The following is a 24,974-nucleotide window of genomic DNA, read 5'->3' as shown; positions in this document are numbered from 1 at the left end:
GCAGAGGCATTCTGCTGCTTTGTTATTGAGCTGATATTTTATGATAATTTGGTGCTGCAAACAGAGCCTATTTCACTTAAGGTGCGAGATGTATAAAAGTGTTTATGCATCAAATATTCAGCGTATTACTCTTCACATAGAGGCTCTGTTTGAATTGTATTTGTGTCACAACCGATAACCATTTATATTTTTCTTTGTGAGTATCAGTTTGAATGCTGCATTTTCCTTCTCATTATCTGTCACGTCCGTTTAGAGCAGATACTTTAGCGGCTGCTCAGTGAATATTCCGATATATTTAGCTTGTTCCGGTGCAGCCACACACTCCCACAGGACCCGCGGGGACCATGTCCTAACTGGGAGCAGTAACTTCACGGAGAAATAATGGGGCACGTAATCAAAACGCGTGTTGATTGGGCTTTACGGTGCTGGTACAGTAGGTAGATTTGGTTATCTTAGGATGGAGCCAGTGTTTCCCACCTATTTCTTTATGCTAAGCTAATTAGCTTCTGCCATATCTTCTCATAAGGCTCCTTACCTGAAAGACAATAAGTGAATTCCCCAAAATTGGGAGCTATTCCTTTAAACCTCAGATCTCTCAGTGTGGGCTAGGAAAATCTTGAAGGTAGCCTGTGCCCGACGTGACAGCTCTGCTTTAACAGCCTGTGTCTGCGGTCTTTGTTTGCTGGATCCTTATGGCCCTGCTGGTTGCTACGAGAGATAAAACAACAGGAGCAGATGGCTCCTGGAGGTTTGGTGTCACAGCAGGTGGAGCTAAAAAAGCTGCACGCACACGGCAGTTTAATACCAGGGCCGCCTCGCTGATTTCCCTTTCTCAAGTTCCACAGACCTGGCTCCACTCACTGTTAATTATGTTTTCTATATATTTAGAACTAACTGCTTAAGGGACACACCGCTTGATCGCAGACTGGAGAGCGGTCTCTGAACTCATCAATCTTAATCATCCGGCCCTCCAATCGTGCCCTTTGCAATCTCTTGCACGATTATCTATCACTTCCCACTTAACACACTGTCCTCTGATTCATGTGTCCCTGGTGGCCGTCTCGCACTGTCCTCTGTGCTTAGACAAGCTTCTGGCACAACATATATATGTAATGTAAAACCATGAAATCCCAATTTTAGTTCCCCTAGTCTGGCTTCCTAAAGAATTTGATATTGATTTTTAAGATTTCTTTAAATTTTACATTGTGGTTCCTATTTTCTCTCTAAACATTGCTGAGCTCACACATCCATAAACTCAATTTTACAAAGATCTGACCAAAAAAATCCTGGCCGAGCTCAGTGAGATAAGGTTGTCCAAGAACTTTGTTGCTTTTATTTATTGATTTGCTTTTTATTCGATTACTTCTGCACTGTAAATTTCCCCTGGCATCACACGCATCCTCTTCACTTCATAATGGATATTTTAGCCATACGTTTATTGCCCTGTGTGCACACACATGCATTTTTTTTTATAGTGTTGCTTTTTTATTTTTATTACGGTAAACTACTGTGAAATATTACCACTGCTTCCAATTTAGCTGTTGTTCTGTTGGCTGTAATTGCATTTCGTTGGCTTTCATTGCTGTAATGGGACTTCTAATGTTCAGCATCTAAATCAGGATTTGCGATTGTAAAAACTGAAGCAAATGATCATTATGCATCCTAATTTATTTGTTTCATTGCAAATTATTTGTTGATCAAGCAATTAAATCGGTGGTCATATTGAAGTGTGTTTTTATGAATGCAAATGCAGTGCAGTCTCTTCCTTATGCTACACCTTTTGTCAGTATGTGGACTTTAAAGAATTGAAAAACATGAACGGGACTCTCAGCTAATGTCAATTATTCCTCAGAGCAGGGCTGTAGTACTCGAGTACTACTGGATTCTGGATTTACCCTGCAGAGATCTGAGGACCAGGTAACCATAGTCCTCAGAAATCCACCGGAGGTTAGAATTACAACACAAGGAAAGTAGAAGGTAACAGACATCAGACTGAAAAGAGGCGGAATTTCCCCGGAGCAATCTTGGAAGTGGAACGTCGTGGATATAGACTACTACCCCGGCGGTGTCCTCAGCTTCTCAGTCAGATCCACCCCTTCTCTTCTCCCAAGCTCAACCCTCTCATCCAAATATGATCACTTCTGGCTTGAAAAACAAGAAGGTGGCGACGACCAAAATGCCAAACTCAAGGCTTCAAAACATTAGCTTGCAAACCAATGGGTGACAGTGGTGGAAGAAAGAAGAAGAAAGAAGCAAAAGAAGAAGAGAAGGTGCCAGAAGAGGACAAAATGGACACATCGAAGCCAGAAGAGGAGTCCAAGACACCTTGAGGTCCTCAGCCGCCGATGATGAAATTACTGATCAGAACGCATCTTGGCTGCTTCTACTTCTTTTATCCAGTCTATGCTTTACATAGAACCCATCAGGAGATTAATCAAACAATCAAGGGCTTTCAACACGTTTTCATTCTTTCAACCAAGAACTATCGTAAAGCCTTTAATACATCGGCAATAAATCGATATATGAGGCTAGATACAGTCTGAAATTTTGGATTTTGTAATGTGACATAAGTGGTGTCTTTTCCTGGTTTAAAGGCTGCATTACAGTAAAGTGATGCCATTTTCTGAACATACCAGACTGTTAGAACTGTTCTGATATTTGCTTTTACCCACTTCGTCATTATATCCACATTACTGCTAATTAGGGGTGGTAGTAGTTCAGTCTGTAGGGAGTTGGGTTGGGACCTGGACGGTTGCTGGTTCAAGTCCCCATACGGACCAAAGTATGGTGGTGGACTGGTAGTTGGAGAGTCGCCAGTTCACCTCCTGGGGGGCACTGCCGAGGAGCTCTTGAGCAAGGCATCGAACCCCCAACTTCTCGGGACGCCTTTACCCCCACTCTGACATCTCTCACTTAATGCACGTATAGGTACCGATCATGTGCGTGTAATTCATGCTTGTGTGTAATAACAGCAGAGTGTAAATTGTAATTTCCCCTTGCAGGATTAATAAAGTACACATTAATATTATTAAAGCACCGATTGTCAACCGATAATAATACTTTTGTCCATATCATTCAGCTAAAGCCGCCCAGTAATCGTCAGTGTTTCAGTGTTGCATTGTGGATTATCTCATTGGGAATGAGAGTCGTCAGTTCCAGGCCACTTGTTTGGCCTCCCATCGCCTCGGTAGCAGATGCTCACCCTGCTGCGCTCTTCCTACAACACGCAGCCATGTATAATACACACTGTGGCAGGAGGCTGTGTTGTTTGCGGAGGTTGTTTATCACACACAAGAGACTGCGCTTCAAACCCGGAATGCCACCCAGCGTGCTCCATTACCGTCCTCATCCCCTCCTCAAAGGACCACCTGTTAGCAGCACATGAAAGTCGGAGAAAGGAAAAACAGGCACCGCTGTGCTGAGATACTCGGTCCCCCTCCACCACCTCCCGCCCTCTCTTTCACATGACAGGTCTATTCAGGCCTTAGATCTGATGGGGGGCGACGAACGCCGCCTGCTTTTTCTATGTACGGATAGTACGGAAAATTAATTTTTGGAAGGGTCATGTCGTTGCTGTCGTGCTGCTTGGCTTCTGCTTTCATCTCCACCTCTGTGGATTCTATTCCTGCACATTTGGAGTGTTGTTAATCCTGAATGAGATTAACAGGTTGAGACAAGGAATGAATGGATCTGCTTTTTCTTCTTTTGATTCCTGAAATCAACAAAAAAAAAAATCTCCTGAATCTTGCTTACCTTAGGAATAATCCACCAAAAACTCAGTGTTTGATGCTCAAAGGGTAGATTTCTGCAGATGGAGATATTTCTGTATAGTTCAAGACTTTGGGAGATATGCTTAATTAATAGCTTTCTTGCACAGAGTTAGATGAGAAGAACGATAGCAGCTAGCCTGGCTCTGTCCAAAGGTAACAAATCTCCTAGCAGCATCAGTTTAATTTATAGCTTGTATTTAGTTTAACGTTTTAAAAACAACACATTATGGTTTTATAGGGGTCTAGGTGACTATTTCTTGGCTTAGGTAATACTGGAAAATCACTCATTTGCGTTGTTTATAGAGTATAAATTGTAATTTCCCCACTGGGGATCCATAAACAGTATACACTATAAATTATAATTACAATCATTCCAAGCTGATATTTTCAAAAAGTGGGGCAAAAAGCCAGCCATCACAGAGGGGGGGGGGGCAATATTGTTAATGATGGGGATAGCATGCACATTAGATAGTTTCTCCTGGAAGGCACTCACAATGTTGCAAAAAAATAGAAATATCTCTACAAAAGTGTAAAAGGTGTGTAACAATTTTAAAAAAAGGGTGCTAGAGAGAGAGAGAGAGAGAGAGAGAGTTAAAACCCAGCTTACTGTTTTCATTCAATTTTAATTTAAAAGCAGATATTGTTGGATTTCTTTTCTTGTCTTTCTTTTCTTTTCTGTATTCGTCATATACTGTTTTAATATTGTCTGATTAAATGTAGTTTTGGACCCTAGGACTAGCTGGTCGTCTAGGCGTCAGCCAATGGGGATCCTTATGATATATACAAATACTTTCTCACCTGAATATTACAGATATTGTCGGACCCAGCTCCCCTAATTATGATGTTCTGATGAAAATATGTTGGGTCTTTAGAACTGCTTGTATACCGCGGCCGTGACTAACCCCTGGAACACCACACCTTTTACACTTTCATAGCGATAAGAGAAAGGAAATATCATGTGTTAATTACTGAGCTGCAGAGTTGCTAACGGGCGGATTTTATTTGCACAGAGGCAGGCTAGCTGTTTCCACTGTTTCCAGTCTTTATGCTAAGCTAAGCTAACCAGCTGCTGGCTGTAGCTTCTTATTTACACTGGTAGTGGCATCAATCTTCTCATCTACCTCTGGGCAAGAAAGCAAATGTTTCCCAAAATGTTGAACTATCCCGTTAAGAGCTACATATCCAAGAGGGGTGTGATGTGATCCCTCAGACAATCCTCTTTCCACCCTGCCCACCCCTCACTGACATTTGAATGTTTTCTTTGTTTTCTTAAATTAGCTTTTTGGTCGTGCACCAGCAGCAGCACCTCATATGTCAAACAGACAGATTGTAATCCTGGCCAAACACTTTTTGTGCGTGACACGGCCGATCGCCCGCCCCTTTTTCAAGGCCTGTTTGTGGATAAAGGTCTCACTCTTGTTTGCATACTGCACAGCTGGTCCAAGTCCCCGAGGCCAGTCCATGCAGTCCGCTTCTAAAGTCCCTCAGGACGCTGCTTACACCCATACTGCAATTTTCCACTGACATCACCAGCATCCTCTCCACCACACACACACACACACACACACACACACACACACACACACACACACACACACACACACACACACACACCACACACAACCTCCCGCCTCTGTCCGTCCTTACAAACAACTAAATAACCCACTGTAGTTGGTGTGTGTCAGTGTGATAAAACAGCTGAGACCTCATCAACCACCCTGACTCTACCTCGCTGACACACACACACACACACACACACACACACACACACACACACCAGCAGCTCAATACTTCTCCCTCACTGATTTTCTGTTTGCCCCGCACCCCCGCTTGTCTTTTTAACACAAAGGAGTCACCTGCCACGGCACCGTAATGCTGTTGTGTGTGTCTGTGGCGCCGGGTCGTCTCAGCATGAAGTGGAGGACGATGACACGACAAAGTGTTTCTTTTCATATCTCGTGCGTAATGTCAATAAAAATTGGGATTATGAGATTGCGTTGCTCAGTGGGGTGACAACCACAGTGGGAGCTTCAGTCTTTTCACAGTACACCATGCTCAATTCACCTCAGCCAATGATTGCAGCTTTTTTTTTTATATACAGTCTATTACACAGGCATGGGCCTCATAGGTCACCATGGTATATAAAAAAATATTAATATCAGCTTTAAAACAGAACAACAAACGTGTTTACTCTTAGCGGGTACAGACAATATAATTAAAAGAACTCCAAAACAGACAATAACACAACCGAATAATCCTTAACCCTTGTGTTGTCTTCCCATCAAAACCATGAAAATCTACGCTTTTTATTGATGTTTTCAACTTTTTCATACGTTTTTGTCCCTTTTTTCAACACTTTTGACGCTTTTTTTTTTTTTTTCAATGTTTGTCACATTTTTTGACGTTTTTAACACTAAGTAACACTGACTTATTAACTTTAGTTTTACAGTTTTGGAATTTGGAATTGGAATTTATGGTCAATAAACCTCCTTTATAGGAAATTATACCTAATGTTTGAGTTAGAAAAGCTGAAATTAGGAATTATTTTGACTAAAATTAAAGGAATGGATGTTGATGGATAATCACAGACTGGAATATGTCAACTTTTACTCAATACTATTTCAAAACCACTTCCATTTTTTGTGCTATGTTATGCTATAATGCTATAAAATGCTATAAAATTGAATAAGACACCCCAAAATTAATGAAAGTAGAGATTTGTACTTTCCAAAGAGCGTTGTGTGGAATCAATCATGTTATTTTGGGGAATTAAAAAGAACATTGATATAGGAAAACGGGTCAATTTGACCCGAGGACAACATGAGGGTTAAGAAATACAGTCTTCATCGTAAGCCATTAATATTAACTCAGTAAACATAGATTTTGTTTAACAGAAAATGATGATAATAGTGTTTTATTATCCAAAGTGTTCTATAAGTCACATAGATGGATCATGCACTGTAAATAAGGAACCAGAAACCACCTGATACGTTACAAAGCAAGATACCCAAAAATGTTCTGGTGAAGGGTATACAGCGTTTTTGCAACGTGTCATGTTGACCAATACATCAAAAATAGTTTTAGTGGAACAAAAGTGAGTTCAGGTTTTTGTTTAATGCATAAAGGTTCATAACATCAAACAATGTAGCAGACATTTTATATTGTGCCGTTGGACAAATGCTCCCTACTTTAAATGTATTGATATTTCAAATTTCTCTCTCTCTCTCTCTCTAGGTCTTTCTCTCTCTCTCTCTCTCTCTCTCTCTCTCTCTCTCTCTCTCTCTCTCTCTTTGTGGCTCCCTTATGCTTTAATCCCTCAAAACATGTACAACTGAATGTCATTATGAATGTAAATACCCTTTGCTCAAAATCTGAATTGAGCCTTGATTGAAAGCTTGGTCCCTCTAGATGGGAACAAAAACTCAAAACCATCATTTTATTCATGTTGGTCCAGGTGCCGTGCCTTTAATGCACATGCACAGAGCCTCGTATTTCCCTTCAGTCACACCTCACAGATATGTTGACTTTTGTAATGAAAGGTACGGTGGGAGGGCTTTGAGATCACGGAATAGACAGCGATGAAGGATACGCGCAGTGCGGTACGTCATACTGAGTGAGGCATGAAGGTTCAGGAATGAAGGCTGGGAAGTCATTTCTAAAAAGAGTCACAGGTGTCTGTCCGCCTTTTTATTGCCAAGTCGAGATAAATGGGCTCGCACTCAAGAGGCTGAGAGTGATGTAGAATGAATTTGTAGAAAGGGTGATGGGAAGAGGGAATACAGCGGAAGAGTGAGCACAAAACCTGAGGACTTCTGTGGTTTCAGATAGGGGCTTCTATATTAAACAGCCGACGGTTAGCCGAGGATGTCCTTATAAGGGATTTTACACTTTAATGGGACTGATATAATGAATGCCCCGAACACAGTCTCCTTTATGTATTTGTTTACACAGCAGAACAAAATATCACAGCCTTTTTTAATATGTCCTTTCAAAACTCTACTTGTGTGAATTAGGCTTTAGGTTTGCCGTGAATGTAGGGCTGTAACAAGCTATATTATTATTATTATTATTAGCGATTAATCTGCCAGTTACTTTCTTAGGGAGGTGGCGTTGCAACTGCAACACAGAAAGGACATTAAAATACCCACCATCTCCATCCCAGCTGCCCTGTCTTTTGAACATCTCACTTTCAAACTCACTGGTCTCAGTCCTCTTGTCACTTCCATTATCTACGCCCCCCCCCCCCAAGCCAACCCCCCCCGGTCATTTCTACAACCTTCACAGTGGACAAATGCAACTAATCAGCTTTCATTAAGTCTATACCATCAATTGCCCCGCTCATCACTACAATCATCAGTTCCTCTCTCAGTCCCCGCATTAATCGGTCACCCTCATCCTCAAGAAACCTGGTCTTAACCCGGACACCATGTCCAACTTTCAACCCATATCCAACTCCCCTTCCTATCAAAACTTCTGGAATGTGTTGTCGCTGCTCAAATCAAAACCCACCTCTCCTCCAATCCCCTGTTTGAACCATTTCAATCTGGATTCTGCTCAACACAGCACAGAAACAGCCCTCCTCAAAGTCACCAATGACCCCCTCCTCCCCTCTGACTCTGGCCACCACACCATTCTTATCATGAATCAACCTTATTGCAGCCTTCAACACCATCAACCTCTTCATCCTCCTGTCCCGACTGGAAACCTACTGCAACAACAGTGCACTCCTGGCTCCGTTCCTATCTCACCAACAGACAACAGTTCATACACATCAACAACTGCACTTCCTCTGTTGCTCTTCTGTCACAAGGTGTCCCCCAAGGTTCGGTGCTTGGCCCTCTCCTTTCCATCTTTTTCATCCTGCCAATTGGAAATATCATACGCAATCCTGGTCTTCCACTGCTACGCCGATGATGTCGAGATCTACATTTCTACCAAATTCATTAACCACAGCTACTTCCCCCACCCTGACCAACTGCCTCACCGAAATTCAAACCTGGACGCAAACCAACTTCCTCCAAGACAACTACAATAAATCTGACTTGATACTCGTCGGCCCGAAATCTTTCACAAAGAACACCCATAACTTCAGTCTCACTTTCAACAGCGCCACCCTGTCTCCATCCCCACACATCCGCACCCTGGGAGTCATCTTCGACAGCAGCCTCACTTTTGAAAACCACCTCAACCAAATAGCCTGAACTTCCTTCTTTTACCTCAAAAACATTGCCCGTCTCCGCCCATCACTCACCTTCTGTGCCAAAACTTTGATTCACGCCTTCATCACTTCCAGAATTGACTACTGCAACAGCATCCTCAGTGGATCTGCAAAGGCCTTAACCCTTGTATAGTATTTGGGTCAAATTGACCCATTTCAGATTTAGACAAGAAGAAAAAAATTATTTGTTCTACCTGAAAATCAATGGTCTTACCTTATTTTCTGTGGTGAACATGTATTCCTGACTCAATGCAGAAAATTATTCTGGATATGACCACTTATGTTTTTTCTAAAATAAAAATGATCACATAGTGGATTTTTAACCCTCATGGTGTCCTAGGATCAAATTGACCAGTTTTCCAATATCAATGTTCTACCCAAAATAACATGATTGATTCCACACGACGCTCTTTGGCAAGTACAAATCTCTACTTTCATTAATTTTGGGGTGTCTTATTGAATTTTATAGCATTTGAAAAAAATAAACAATATTAGAAATTGTATTGAGTAACAGTTGACGTATTCCAGTCTGTGATTAAATAATTCCTAATCTCTGCTTTTCTAACTCAAACATTAGGTATAATTTCCAATAAATTAGGTTTATTGACCATAAATTGTAAAAATAACTAAACTAAAGTTAATAAGTTAGTGTTAGGTAATGTTAAATGTAAAAAAAGTGAGACAAAGACAAAAACGATTAAAAAGCAAAACAAAAGTGTTTATTTTCAATTTTTGATGGGAAGACAACACAAGGGTTAAATAAACTCCAATATATCCAAACCTCTGCTGCCCGTCTCCTCACACACACCCGTTCCCGTGATCACATCACTCCCGTCAGAACCTCCACTGGCTCCCAGTCCTCCTCATCCATAAAGGCTCCTGCCTACCTCACAGACCTGCTCCACTGCCACAATCCCCCCCCCCCCCCCCCCCCCCCCCGTAACCTCCGCTCCTCTGATGCAAACCTCTCCTCCACACCACTCAGGACCAAGCACCGTACCTGGGGTGACTGAGCTTTCACCACTGCAGCCCCCTCCCTCTGGAATTCCCAACCCATACACATAGTCACGGATGTGAACTGACCTGGACACGTTCAAAACACCAATCAATACACACCTCTTCAGATTAACTTTCCACAGACAATAGTCTTACATTTTCTCACCTAGAGAAGAGCTTGGGACTGAGCCGCCAAAGTCGTGGTTCTCTATCTCCGCGCCACGGCCACCCCACACTTTGCCCTTTGCTGTGCGTCATCCCCTTTCTTTCTCCCTCTTTACCTGTCATTCTTTAGCTGCTTTACATTAAAACAGGCAATAACAGAGTTCACTCAGGATAAGCCCGCCAGGATGTTTTGTATGATCTAATCTGCCTAAAGTCTAATTACAAGCAGAATGTGTGTTGTATTTAGAATTGGTATTTCCTATTTCCAGCAGGTGGAGGTTTGCTGCTCAGACAATGGCTCTCTCCTGGAGTCTACTCCTGGCGTTCTTGTTTGCCACCCTGACACTGTCCCACAGCGCTGAGCCTGGATCTCCTCACGGCAAGAGGAGACAGACCTCAGCAGGTGGCAGCAACGCCCTGCAGCACCCTCTGCAAGGTCTACAGGGCCACCGTTACAGCAGGGACCGTGGAGGGCACAGGGGCCGGGGGGCCAGCGCGGCCAAAGGTGGAGCAGGGCTGCTGTCACATAGGCCCCTGCACCCGCTGGCCAGGCCTGAGGACGATGAGACGGGCCTGGAGAGTTTGAGCCCGGTGAGGCTGGAGATGGGCCCGGGCAGGGACAGAGACAGAGCTCGAATGAGTATGAAGAGTCCGTCCCAGACCAGGGAAAACCAGCTTCTGGGGACACGCAAAGGAAGGGGGCATGGACACGGGAATGGGCATGGACACCATTTTGAGCACAGGAGACAAGGGAGTCGTCGTGACAAGGAACGGCATGGAAAAGGTGAGCTGTAAATAATTAAATGAATGCAGATGCAGATGTAATGATACAATTCTATCCATTAACAATGTCCTGCATGTCAACTCCCAGTTGCATTTTGGAAAATGTGACTTTTCAATGAGCACCACACAGGAAATTCTATCCAGCGCCACTGCACTGAAATGGTGGCAGCACTAGTAGTAGATATCTGAAAACCTGGACTGATGAAGCAAAAGTTGTCTTTGACACAACACTCTAACCTTGTCCCATGTAGCTTTGGATCATATCACAAAATCTTCCTTAGCACATGAAGTTCGCCCAATTTTGTATCTTTAAATTGTAATTTTCACGTTTTAAACTGACATTGGTGAGAAGTCCTGAAAGTGCTCAGAAAATTGAGAATTTTAAACATCTACAAATCCATTGCAAGCAGACAAAAAAGAAAACAAACCAAACAAGCCATAACACATCAGAACTGTCTCTTTCTGTCCGTCCAGGGTTTCTTCCAGATCCTGAGTTGAGCTCTGCGTTCAGGGACAGAGATCTGTTCGAGGATCCTCCCTTCTCCTCCTCCTCCTCTGCCGCCTCCCCCTCCCTCAGCCTGACCCCACCCAGTGAGTCCCCCTCCCCCATCGTCGCCGTCTTTGGCTCTGGCTCCTCCATGGTTACCACGGTGATGAACGAGCATCCCCCAACGCTGCCGCCGGCCTCCACCAAACCCCAGGTAACCCCGACGAAACCCAAGGGCTTATCAAAGGCTGCGTCTGTTGTGCCTCAGCGTGGTTCCGGTGTGGTTCCCCCATTACTGCCGTTTTTCTGCCGCAAACCACATAGTTCGTCTTGGAAATGATACACACCACAGCGTGAACCTGAAAGTGGGTCTTGTGATAAATATCCTCCAGCAGGCCAAACTCACTGGCCCTCGGTCACAGCACGTATGATAGATATGACCCTGTATAATAAAAACTACGCCTCTGGGATCAAAATCATACTGTTCAGAGTCCAGCAGCATATTTTCTGTAACAACCTCCATGTTCCTTTATTAATACCATGGCAGGATAAAATGTATGTGAGCACGGAGAGTCTTTTTCGTGTCCGACTGTGGGCGCATGCACTGAAGAATCACGCGTGGGGTTTCGCTCACCACCTGTCACGCTCACCCAGCCTGATGCTTCAACAGTATGCATAAACAGCACTTATAAGGGAAGGAAAAAAACAACCCGTGTTTTATCGAGCCTCCTTCGATCTTGGAGCCGTTACAAATGAGACTCTTTAAGAAAAGATGGAACCTGATGTCAATAGATACTGATCCAGCGCCCATTTCATGAAAGCTTTTGCATTTGTCACAGCTGCTGGTGCAAACACCCAACAGCTTGTAGGGCGAAATATGAGGAAATATCTGCCTCCGTTTTTATTTCAGTTTTAGTGCTGGTCAAGTCAACACAGTAAAGTTGCTGCTGGGAAATAAATTCACGGATTATATTTAATCTAAGGTGTTTAATCAGGAGGAATGATTTGAGAAACGGAACCACTTGGCCGGAGTTTTGGTTGAAGAACGTCTTCTGAAAGGATTCTTCAGTTCTGTTTATTAATCCCAATGTGACCTCATCCAGCATAAGGGAAGCTCCAGCTACTGTACTAAAACCAATGATAATATTTAACAGGTGAAATCCAGTCCAATCCAACTTTATTTATTAAGCGTTTTAAAAACAACCAAAGTTGACCAAAGTGCTGTACAGAAAAATCCCAAAATTCAAAAAGAAACACGAGTAAAAATAACAACTCAGTTAAAACTGAAGACGCTTCTAAAATCAAGTGATTTGGAATACAATTTTCAGACATTGTTCAACCTGACTGAGATGAGCTTTAACAGAAATACTGAGCGTTCTAATTTGATTAGCTTATTGGACAGAGCCTATTCTCATTGATTAAAAGGAAAAATAATAACTAAATTAAATAAATTAGAAGGCAAATTTTCATCTGTTGTCCCTGTCACCACAACTTTTTTGAAAGGCAACTCAAAGGCCCCATGTTATGCTCATTTTCAGGTTCATACTTGTATTTTGGGATTCACCTGGGAAATGTTTACATGCTTTAATGTTCAAAAAACACATTATTTTCACATACCGTGTGTCTGAATAAACGTGTATTCACCCTCTGTCGGAAGCACTCCATCTTAGCATTTTTCTTTTTAAGGCCATCTCCTGAAAAAGCCAAGTCCGCTCTGATTGGTCAGCATTTCAGGGTCTTTTGCAACTACTCTCTCAGAGTCTCTGCACCGTCATTGCAGCTGGGGAATGACTGTAACAGCACTCTAGCAGGACTTCATACTTTCATATAGTATCGTTGTGAAATCCCAACAGTACAAAAGTTTGTTTGAAAAGTACAGTTCTGTGCTTTTTTTCATTGATTGAGCATTTCGATACCGTCCCAGTATTTATAAAGTACCTCAACCAAGTCACATTTTACAATATGGGACCTTTAACTCTCAAGAGCTAATGTGATGGTTCTTTGGCAGGATGGAGCAGCGTAAAAGAGTAAAGCTGGGAATTGAATTTAATGATGAGTTTAAATGGGGTTTGGGGCTCTCTCTTGTTATATTTCCCGTTGTAAGCATATATTCACTTGATTCTTCCACTTTTTTGGTTTGCAGTTTCTTTCAAATCAGGCTTCGTAACCATAGCCACGAAGTCATTCCAGACATATTAGGGGCCATCCATGGTTTTGCAGTACTACAAATTTGGGTAGTGCTTGCAAATACAAACAATTGACAAATCCTTCAGGAAGTGGCAAGTTTGTCGTTGCCATTGAAAACAACCATCATGAGTGTTTTTCTGATCTGGTGTCCCCATCTGCAGAATTACATTGTTTTCAGTCATATGGAAGTTTCAGATCTGCATCCCCTATTGTTAAAGATTAGTTAACCCTCCTGTTGTCCTCAGGGTCAAATTGACCCGCTTTACAAAAGAATTATATTGGGCCTTTCCACCTTCAATTTAACAGAACTATGACCAAAGGATGTTGTAAAAAGCTTCAAAAATGCAGGAAAAATTCAACAAAAACATAAATTTTTTTAAACGCTGAAAAAAGTGACCAAACAAAATCGGAAAAATCGCCAAAGATGACAAAAACTTGTTAAAAAGAAGTGATAAAAAAATTGGTAAATGTAAGAAAAAAAAACTTGTTAAAGCAAACTACAAAAACATAATAAAAGTGACAAAAAAATTGGGAAAAGAAATCTACAAAAACATTGACAAATGTGTAGGAAAAAAACTTCACATTGTCAAAATTTCGGCCCAGAAAAACACAAAGTTACAGGTCGATGGGAAGACAACACAAGGGTTAACTTTATGCAACTAAATTGTGGTCATTGTTAAAAGGAGACAGGATGTGAACCGAGATCTCTGGGGTTAAAATAAAAACTTTGTCCACCCAGGTCTCCTGAACTTATTTGGTCCTATAACGACATCCCCCCCAGTTCCACCATTGTTTTTCAGTCATTATTTGTAAGAACAGGCTTCTTCTTACAAATAATGACTGAAAATCAATGGTTAGAAAACCGTAAACAGACGTCATTTTAGGTGATGAACCAAATAACTAGTGCTGTCATTTTACTGGTGAGGTCTTACATTCAGAAACCATTTCTTGCAAGAGTGAAATGTACATTTGCATTTGAAGTTTTAGATGAAGTTATGGTGGATTTGTGTGACTGGTCAGTCGGTCTCTATGTTTGATGTCTGCAAGCTTTCATTTTTCAAGATATCTGTGATTCCAGGAATCTGTGTCTCTTAACCATAAGAGCAAATATTATTAGACCACAGAAAAAAAAGCCGCTCCTGAACCACATCTTCGGAGGCTCGAGCATGCGTCGGCGCTTCTTAATTAATCTTCGATCTTCTGTTGATGCTTTATTGAGCAGCCAAGCAAAAGCAGTTAGCCCTCTGCAATTAATCTAATTGATGTTTCCATATAGGTTTCTTTCCTGAGTGTGAAAGGGAGTAAATATGGATCTGTTTCTATGGAGAGGTTGATACTTATTTTTTGATGGATGTCTTTTGTGGACCGAGTATTCCTCAAAGTCCTGCTGACTTAATTATACCGTCCAACATTTCTGTTTTGCTTCCTCTGTGTGAGGAAGAGTTGCATGGCTTTTATTGCAGAAAGTTATGCATACGTAATCCTCAGAGGACTTTTGTTTTATAGCAAAGTCATCAATTAGAGATATAAGATCAATTGTTTATTCTCTGGGGAACATACATTTCTTCATTAGCTTTATATGTCTTAGAATGGAGCTTTGATTCTTAGGAAAATAGAGGTTTTTGAGATTTGTTCGTCTGATGAAATATATATATATACTGTACATATATAACACTGGCAACATTGGCAGCACAAACCTACTGCTATCCTAAAAGTAAACGCATTTACATTTAAATAGGGAAAGAAATACTCTCAGAATCTTAGTAAACTACTTACATTTAAAGGGAGGTAACAGAGTAATGTAAGAAATTACTTTTAAGAGTACCTTTGAAAGACAATGCTGTGACGCTTTTACCAAAAAAAAATGGCTGACTTTAAAACAGTGCATGCATTGAAACATCTTAAAAAACTAAAATCCCCCATACAACATAGGAATTATAAAATGTCCACCCACAACCACTTGCATGCTGCGTTAGCTGCCTGCTGCTCTTAACGGAGATACATAAAGCCTGCGGTTGTGTGTAATGAACTGTATGTTGCTGTATGTTGTAATATCTTTTAGCAACACAAATGATGTGATACATCACTTATATTTGTATTCCAGTCCGTGGGCAGTCATGTTCTCTGATTGGTTTCCAATCGATTGGTTTTTAAAGCTCTGCTTCTGTCTCCGTTGGCTCTGTGAGGGCGTTTTATGAGTCATTACCGCTGCTCGTCACAGCTCGAGTCCGATGTGTTTCATTAAGAACACCCTGGACGTGTTAACCTGTAGTATTAATAGACAGTCGACAAATCAAACCTCAGTCATCCGCTGCTGTGGTAAGTGCAATTTAAGTAACTGAACATTAATCTGAGAAGACAAAATTCACTGTATTCTCTTCAGCAGCATTGTGCAGTATAGTGTTCATTTTTAATACAAATCTTCTTATTCACAGTTGTCTTTGAATAGATAAATAAAAAATATGTTTTAAATATTCCCATTCACAGCATGCTGAAACTAATTGAAGATGGGATTAGGTGTTTACAGATCCGCATATCAGCGTGTTTGAGCTCTCCTGTTTGGATTCTTCTTATACAGAGTGTGATTCAATCAAATGTTCCCACTGAAATCCACAGAAAATATAACGGTTCACTTCATGTTACATTTCCTTTTTTTTCAGAGGACTGGAAAAGGAAAAGGACAAGGAGAGGTGATGCCAACGTTGGACATGGCGCTTTTTGATTGGACCGACTACGAGGACATGAAACCTGTGGACACCTGGCCGTCCTCCAGGAAGAAAGGTTAGTGATTAGCTGTAATTGTGAACATGTGCTCATAAAAGACTCTGATTTCAAGACAGGATTGGTGGACATATTCCGAATCAAACTCCAATCCTTATTGGACCAGATTATTTTAATATATTCAAATTTAAAAGACAGACTCTACAGCCAGGGTAGCAGATCAGGCTGTACTCAGGCACATTGGGCTTTAAAAGAAATGCCTGTTATCAGCATGCTAACATGCTAACTATGACAATAGAATGACAATGGAATGTCAATAGTAAGGGGCCCTTGAAATGTGATTGAGATATTTTAGTCTGGACCAAAGTAGTTGACTGCACGACAGAACTTTTAAGTTCAATCTATCCAATATTTGAGATATTTCACTCAAAACTACAAATGTCAAGCTCATTGTGGGGTTCCCAAAGTCTGTAGGCTTTCTCCTCTGGTGACCATGAAAGTCTTCCATTATACCAATCAACCCAGTAGTTGAGATATTTCAGTAGCCATCCCTAGTGTCATGCTAGAGATGGCTCAAAACCACACAGACATTCAATATCTAAATACCAAGTACAGCTGGTGGTATTTGAACTCATTGGCTTTGTTATCGCACATTAATGCCACTTTATATAAAGCAAAGAAGCCAATGAAAACTGGACTATCCAAAAAACAACGTGACCATGACTTTTTGCCCGAGTACCCCCATAGTTTCTCTCCATTTGTGGTATGAGATTATTGCTTCCTACAATAGATGTTGAAATTGTAATATATGAGACAAGTGAAAAGCATTATTTTACAAATTTAAATGGCTTTACTAGGATATATTTGCACCTGACATTAAAGCAAAATGTTGTAACTGAATGAACCTGAAGTCAATCGATCTGTTGGGTTGAGGCTGTGTATTGATCAGACGCCTTCAGTATCAAGCTGCTCTCGTCATTTATTTTTTATTCTGCTGCAGACAAGAGGCGGAGTAAGAACCTCAGCAGTGGAAATGTGACTGTAGACGCTGACGCCATCGAGCCATGTGACCACCACCTGGACTGTCTCCCAGGTCAGTCTTTGCATTTACATGCCATTCTGATGCAATGCAATGTACAATGCAAGGGAGGGCGCAATGGGAATGATAAAGTCAATGTAGCATACCAATGATTTGAAGCTGTTATTTAAGGTTAAATACTTACTCTATATTGTTGCTTTACCATACCAGAATTTATTTGTAACAGTATGCATTGTCTGTTGGGCCTTTTAACGATTTAGTGCATAACGTCTAGGGTGACCACCCGTAATTACGTTATTAACGTCTGTTACATTCATAGCCAAATGAGTTGATATAAAGCTACTTTAGACTATCAGCTCCACCAAACTCTCTCTGTTTTCCTCACTAGGGCTATGTTTAGAACATGGTGTCGTCCGGCAACTTTTGCACGCAGAAACTCGAGTCAAGATAATTACCTCTTCTAAAAGAGTCCATTAGGTGTTTTTTAATCCTCCGTGTCCTCCCTGGCTCCAAGTAACGTGGAGGAGGGGCGGTGGTGGAGCGGGATTATGGAAGGCTTGTGTCATGTGGATGCAACAACAGTGGTTAAAATTCGTTAAGGGGGGGCGACAGAAACTACGCACTATAGCTTATAGGACAATTTCGGCGCAAAATGAACCTAGGGGTTAATAACATGTGTGTACCGAGTCAATCGTTCTCTAGGATCTGTTTTTATGCTGATCGAACGTGTCTGTAGCTTGACCCAACCTACCGCTAACCGGTCGCTAGCTGCTAACGGTAGCTTTCAGGGCGTAGGGTAAATCCCTATTTCATACCACTAACAAGGCTCAAAATAGCACCACATTTCAACGGTAGCATAATAAGGGTCCCTACATGTAAACCGAAGCAATGAGAATTTTGTAAGAGTACAGACAGTTTATTAAAAAGATAGATTGCACGGCGTTTGCCGTCCAACAGGTCATGCCTCTTTTCCAAGATGGCGCCTGCCTGTTCACGTGATCAGTACTTTCTTATGAATTATCTTTTTAATAAACTGTCCAGAGAATAATTGACTCGGTAAACATATGTTATTAACCCCTATTTGGTTTTGTGCCGGAATTGTCCTTTAATGTTCAGTGAAAAATATCTTAGGTATTATTTAAAACTTAAAAATAAATTAAACAAGTTATTTCAATTTTTTTCCTCGTTTTTGTATATTTCACATGAATCATCTACATGGCAATGTCTCACGTGTTTGGTTGTTGAATGCAATGTGCTTGTTCCTTTAAAGGTTCTTGTTGTGACTTGAGACAACACGAGTGTAAAACTCACAACAGAGGCCTCAACAACAAATGCTACGATGACTGCATGTGTGAGGAAGGTGAGTGAGAAGAACTGTGTATGGCTCAGTAGAGATACAGGTTTGAACCCGGGCAGGCGGATGAAGCCCCATAGACAAAATGGAAGGGAGCTAACATTTAACTTTAGTTTATTTATTTTATCTTTGTGCTTCAGATATAGTTGCAGATACCTGCTCTTAACCTAGCGTTGGCCTTTGCTTATTATTTTCTCCTGTGATTACAAGGACAGTAGCCAACTTCAATAACTTAATGAGCCACAAGCGTGTCTAGCGTATCCAAGCAGGGTGCATCACTTTTTAATGTCCCCTGGAAACAGTTTCTGTGGTGCTCTTCTTGCAGTGATGCTGGGATGGTAGTAGCTCAGTCCATAGGGAGTTGGGTTGGGAACTGGAAGGTCGTGGTTCAAGTACGGACCAAAAGAGCTTGGATTACTAGCTGGAGAGGTTCACCTCCTTGGCACTACCAAGGAGCCCTTGAGCAAGGCACCAAACTCCTAACTGCTTGGGATGCCCTTCCAAGGAGTGCCCCCTCACTCTGACATCTCTCCATTAGTGTGCATCTTCTTTGGCAGTCACTCGAGACAAGTATGACGAGTCCTCTCTGTCGGTTCATCTTATTTGTGGATCCTCAGGTGGCTGTAAAGGCCAAACCATGATCCACAGATTCTGCTGCAATGTGGGCATTGTACGATTAAGGTGGTGTGTGGTGGTGGAGCCTTTCTCTCTTTGTTGTTGCGGTGTTGCCGCTTTGCCTCTGTGGCACGGCGGAGTTCTGTTTCGTGGTGTGCTGCACCTTCATGCACTGCTCTTCTCCAGTAGTCCCTGTTCAACACAAGATCCTCCCAGTCGCAGGACGTGATGTTTAACTTTTTCAGGCTGGTCTTGATGTTGTTCTTGAAGCGTTTCTTTGGCCCACCGGGGGCTCGCAGTCCTTCTTTTAAATGGGAGTACAGATTCTGCTTAGGGAGATGGTTTCTGGGCATGCGGATGACACGGCCTGTCCATCGGAGTTGGTGCTCCATTATGATGGTGTTGGAGGATTTGTTTTCTTCAGAATGCTGGAGTTTGTACATATGTCTTCCCAGTTGATCCTCAAGATATTTCTTAAGTCTCCTTGATGGAATAGTTCCAGGGCTCTCAGGTTTCCGCTGTAGGTGGTCCAGGATCCCCCTCCATACAGCAGGGTTTGGAGAATCACAGCTCTGTAAACCAGGAGCTTGGTTTGAGCCCTCAGGTCTCAGTCATCAAAGAGTCTTGTCCTGAGTTTGGCATAGGCTCCGCTGACACAACTCAGGTGATGGTTAACCTCGGAGTCTATATCGGCTTTGGAAGAGAGAAGGCTTCCAAGGTAGGGTAAGTGGTCCAAGCTTTCCAGATTGGTGTTATCCACTTTGATGATGGGCTGGAGTGATGGTTGGTTGGGTTGTGGTTGATACAGAACCATCAAGAGAGTTTTCTTGATGTCCAAGGCCAACCCTAGGGCGCTGTATGCCTTGGCAAAAGGCATTGAGGATGCCCTGGAGGTCTTCAGGGGAGTGTGCTGCAATGGCGTTATCATCGGCGTATTACAGCTCCCTGATGGTGGTTTTCTTGACTTTGCTCTTGGCTTTGAACCTGTTAATGTTGAAGAGCCTGCTGTCAGTCCTGTAAAGTCCTTTATTGAGATCCCCTGTCGCAACTCTTGGCCAGTGAGGTGGAGTATGGCTGCAATGAATGGAATTTGATGGCAAATAGGTGCAATGATACATCTCTGTTTGACCCCAGTTTCTACAGTAAATGGCTCAGGTTCAGAGCTAATGTTGCTGAGCACTATGGCTGAGATGCTGTCATGCAGTAGCCTTAGTACACAGATGTATTTGTCATAACATCCAAACCTTGATAGTATGCTCCACAGTGCCTGACAATCCATGGAGTCAAAGGCCTTTGTCAAGTCTATAAAGGCCATGTACAGAGGCGGTCCTTGTTCCCGTCACTTTTCCTGTCAGTTGTTCCCCTGGATGGGCGCAAGCCGCACTGTGATTCAGGTTGACGAGGACACATGTTTATGTGTGTAATTCAGGCCTGTGTTCAATGTCTGTGCAACAACATTTAACACATTCACAGAGTGAAAATTGTGAATTGAATTAAAAAGGACATGTCTTCTTCGTCTGCAAACAGATGTTTTTGTGTGTCATGAAATTAGTGACGATGTTTATTCATTGCTTGTGATTTTTGTGATTTTTGCATTTGATTTCTTAATTTAAAGTGCATTGGGCTTTGAGGGCCACCATACTTTTTGGGCTTTTTCCACATCACAGTACATTTGAATATTTGCAATTTGATGGGAATCCATTTTGTAGTTGATATATTTCAGTCTGGACCAAAGTGTATGACTGCATGATAGACTTTTTTATTTGAATTTATCCAATAGTTGTCGAGATACTTGACTCAAAACCATTGATGCTAAGCTCATGGTGGCAATGGAAATAAGTCTTTGAGCTATGTTGTGCCATCCCTGACTATTTATGTATTTTAATGTATGACACAGAGTTTTCATATTTTTATATTGAAGTGGTCAAATCAAATTCAAATTCACGTATTTTAGCCATCCCCCCCCCCCAAGTCTTACTGTTTTAATAGTCATTGACTGGTAACCAGTAGGGGCCCAAACTAGTGGCAGACTGACTTGCACTTTCAATATGTAGATTTTTACATTCTTAGCTGTCTAAGTGATCCAAAAACTAATTTTAATTCTTTATTTTATTTTATTTTTTTCAATAATATCAAATTATTTAATATATTGTAATATAATAACATAATACTATTTATTCCAGCATTCTTTGCACTATGCTCCACATTTAAAATTATAACTATCACAATTTACCCCTGCACACTTTGCACTCTTCATTGCACTATTGCCTCTATATTGTTTCTATTTAGAGTATGTATATATGAGTGTGTATAAATTGTTTGGTTATTTTGTATGTGTAAGCGCATTGTGAGCAATGATGATCAAAAGAAAAATTCCTCGTATGTGTCCTCATCCCCGGCAAATAAAGCTGACTTGCAGTTCCTGATTTATTCACCTTAGCTTTCTGTATCTCACAACACAGCTTACAGGTTTTTTTTATGATCTTTCAGGGTACCGTTGTTACGCTAAATTCCACCGGAAGCGTCGCGTGACCAGGAGGAGGGGTCGCTGTGTGGTGCCAGAGTCAGTCAACAGTGACCAAGGAGGCTTCATCACCATCTGAGGAAGAGGACCTGGAGGACAAGATGGAGGAGGAGTGGGGAAAGGTCCCCATGACTACTCTGGCAGAACAGCCAAGACATCACATGACACCGCTAACATGCAGCTAAGTGCTAAAAGGTGACGTCTTGCTGGTTTTTTAAACGGATTCCACAATGAAAAACAACAACATGGCCGCCGCATCTGGTCAGTTCAAACAAAATAACAGGTGACTCGACTGGATTTACTTTTTGACTGTTGCATTGTGGGATGAGCCAGCAAATCACCATCTTTTAAGCACTTATTTACTTATCGATACATCAGTTTTCATTCAGTTTTGGTCACTACAGCATCATTACAGACGCATATGTACATGTCTTTAGAGAAGGCTTTTTAAAGCTCACTCAGTCCACAATGACAAATGTTTTTTTATGTTTTGAATTGTTGTAAAAGATTCACTTGGCTGGCAAATCTGTAAACTTGTCATACCTTATGTGTTAATACTCACCACAGTAAGGGTGACTGTTGGTTTGGTTTTAGAATAAAAGCACATTTTATTTTGTTTTGGGAAACCTTTTTTCAAATGTCTCTCACAGTTTTTCCTGCACCTGATTGTCTCTGTCCTCCTGATCTAAGTCCAACAATGTTTACACTTCATTTTTAGTGTTGCATTGATGCTTGGAGTCCCAAATATTTTGGCATTTATTGGTTCAGAATCCTTCAAATGGAGCCAGATAAGCTGTCGCTCACAGAAATTATTCTAAAATGAGATTAAAATAGTTTCTGTGTGAGCTCTTTGCTACATTTTGCTTTTAAAATGATTTGTAAATGTGATTTGAACCCAACCTGCTGTTCTGCATTGTAAATATGAATGTGTTTGAATTGCCAACGCTTTTTTGTTAACTTGACGCCACTTCTCTTCAAATGTACGTAACTGTAGACTGATAAACAAAGATGCTTGTTTGACCTTCCTTTTACATGTCTTAATATATGTTTTATTTATACTGTGCTTGAGCAAATTTTGTCCAGCTATCGTGTTTATCTGTCTCTTTTGGTTTTATGATTAAACACTTGCTAGGATCAACATCTTGTGGTATATACCTGTCTACATCTGCAACATTGACCTTTAACTATATCAGGGATTGTGATTTATTACTTGATGTCTTTTCTTTGGCCTTAAATTAGTAACTTTAACAGTTGTGTCGTAAGACTAAAAAACAAATAAATTACATAGGGTACATATAGCCTATAGACTACCCTTACCCTATTCAATTCAATTCAATTCAATTTTATTGATATATCGCTAAATCACAACAACAGCTGTCTCACTGCGCTTTCCATAAAGAGCAGGTCTAGGCCGTACTCTGTGATGTTATTTGCAGAAACCCAACAGTTCCCACCAAGAGCAAGCACTAGGCAACAGAGGCAAGGGAAAACGTCCTTTACGAGGCAGACACTCGAGCAGAACATGGCGGAAGAGCACCAAGACTACGGGGGCGATGGAGCTCAAGACTCTGGGAAAGGGAAGAAGTTGAGTTAGTAACATGCATTAATGGGATGAGGTTGTATACAGATGGAGAGAAGGAGGAAGAGAGATGTGCTCAGTCCATAATGGGAAGTCCCCAGCAGTCTAGGCCTGTAGCGCCCTATAACTATAGCAATAGATATTATTATATAGCCTGATTCATCAATGTGAAAGCAGCATTTTAGTTCTGTAGCTGCTTGAGGAAAAATGAGTTTGGAACTACTTTATATATACTACATAATCTGGGAGGTCATGAGCTGAATGGGTGTAAAATGAAGAGAATACAAGAATTCAGCAACACGTATTTGTCCTAGTTTTAGGACTTTTCTCTAGTTTTCGCAATGGTGTGAAATATTGAATCACTTATGAATGAAACACTGAGGAGTTTCGACAGAAAGTCTAACAACTCATAAACATCTGAATTGGGCGGCTGCGGCTCAGCGTAGAGCGGTTGCCTGCCAATTGCAAGGTGGGAGTTCAGAAATAGGACACAAGCGCCACTTTTAAGATTGACCCATTATTATTTTTGGTCAAATGGTCTTTTGAATGGCGAGCTAGGGGCTCTACTGCGATAGCATCAAAATCACTATTTTAAAACACTAACAAAGCTCGACACAACATGAAACTCTGCTCAAAGTATCACCAGGGCCTCTACACGGGAACTCAGCATGGAGAACATTGTAGTGTACACAGAGTTTATTAAAAAGAAAGGTCTTAACAATTCACTGTAGCCGTTGGTTTCCAGTCTCGGTCCATCTAGCCTGTCAAAAATCATAAAGATGGAAAGCTCCTAAAGCTTAGTTCATATAAATGCACGGATAATTTGTTGTTTTGTCGTTAGTGAAACACAATATTCACCTTGTAGTTGAAAAAGGAGCTTTATAAGGACATTTCCTCCTATGGAGTCCATTCATTCGCATTGGAAGATTGATTGATTGCAGAGCGGTAAACAACAACAGCTAAAGTAAGTCGTTCAAAACCTCTTCTTTTTAGTAAACTCAGTGTACACAAGCAGTGTTCTCAATGCTGAGTTCATGCATAGATGTGTTGATTTTATGCTGTTATAGTAGAGCCCCCAGCTCTCCCATTCAAAAGGCCATTTGAGCAAAATCGAAATAAGTAAATCTTAAAAGTGGCGCTTCTGTCCTAATTATGCTTTCAAACGAAAGTTTGACTCGGGTACGTCCAAAAAAGACCCTCGTTTGAATTTTGGTGAGAGTTTCACCAACCTTACATCACATTAGAGCACGTAGCAGCAATGACACTCATCTCTGATCCAAACACGCCAGCTCTCAGAGAAGCTATCAATAATGGATGAGATGGAGAAAGTACCACTCGTTTTTCTTTCCTAAGCAGCAGCTCAGTTGGACTGGGATTGTGTCATCCTGATTAACAGCTACAGAATAAAAGCAGTACTGAATGATGTATTTGTAATAGTTCCCTCTGAACAGGGGGCTCGGACGGTGGACTGCCCTCTTGAAAACCAGCTGGCAACAGCCAGCCAAGTGATGGATTACACAGAGCCACATCCCCACA

General features: G+C 41.5%; 1 protein-coding gene across 1 annotated transcript; it reads left to right on the top strand.

The window, feature by feature from the left end:
* Positions 1–10,443: 10,443 nt before the first annotated feature.
* On the top strand, positions 10,444–22,942 carry LOC116676232 (draxin-A). Its single transcript, XM_032507487.1, has 6 exons — positions 10,444–10,933; positions 11,407–11,633; positions 16,267–16,387; positions 17,328–17,420; positions 18,637–18,726; positions 21,826–22,942. Exons 1-6 carry the CDS (start codon positions 10,444–10,446, stop codon positions 21,936–21,938), a joined length of 1,134 nt encoding a protein of 377 aa, XP_032363378.1. The 3' UTR covers positions 21,939–22,942.
* The last annotated feature ends 2,032 nt before the right edge of the window (positions 22,943–24,974 follow it).

Source organism: Etheostoma spectabile, unplaced genomic scaffold (genome assembly GCF_008692095.1).
Source record: "Etheostoma spectabile isolate EspeVRDwgs_2016 unplaced genomic scaffold, UIUC_Espe_1.0 scaffold00002880, whole genome shotgun sequence".
Classification (NCBI taxonomy): domain Eukaryota; kingdom Metazoa; phylum Chordata; class Actinopteri; order Perciformes; family Percidae; genus Etheostoma; species Etheostoma spectabile.
The sequence above is the reverse complement of the archived record's forward strand: the minus strand, read 5'-3'. Positions and strand labels throughout refer to the sequence as shown.

Coding starts and splice junctions, on each gene's coding strand:
- LOC116676232 (XM_032507487.1), top strand. CDS start 10,444: ATGGCTCTCTCCTGGAGTCTACTCCTGGCGTTCTTGTTTGCCACCCTG. Junction 16,388..17,327: donor GCCGTCCTCCAGGAAGAAAG/GTTAGTGATTAG, acceptor ATTCTGCTGCAG/ACAAGAGGCGGAGTAAGAAC. Junction 17,421..18,636: donor CCACCTGGACTGTCTCCCAG/GTCAGTCTTTGC, acceptor GTTCCTTTAAAG/GTTCTTGTTGTGACTTGAGA.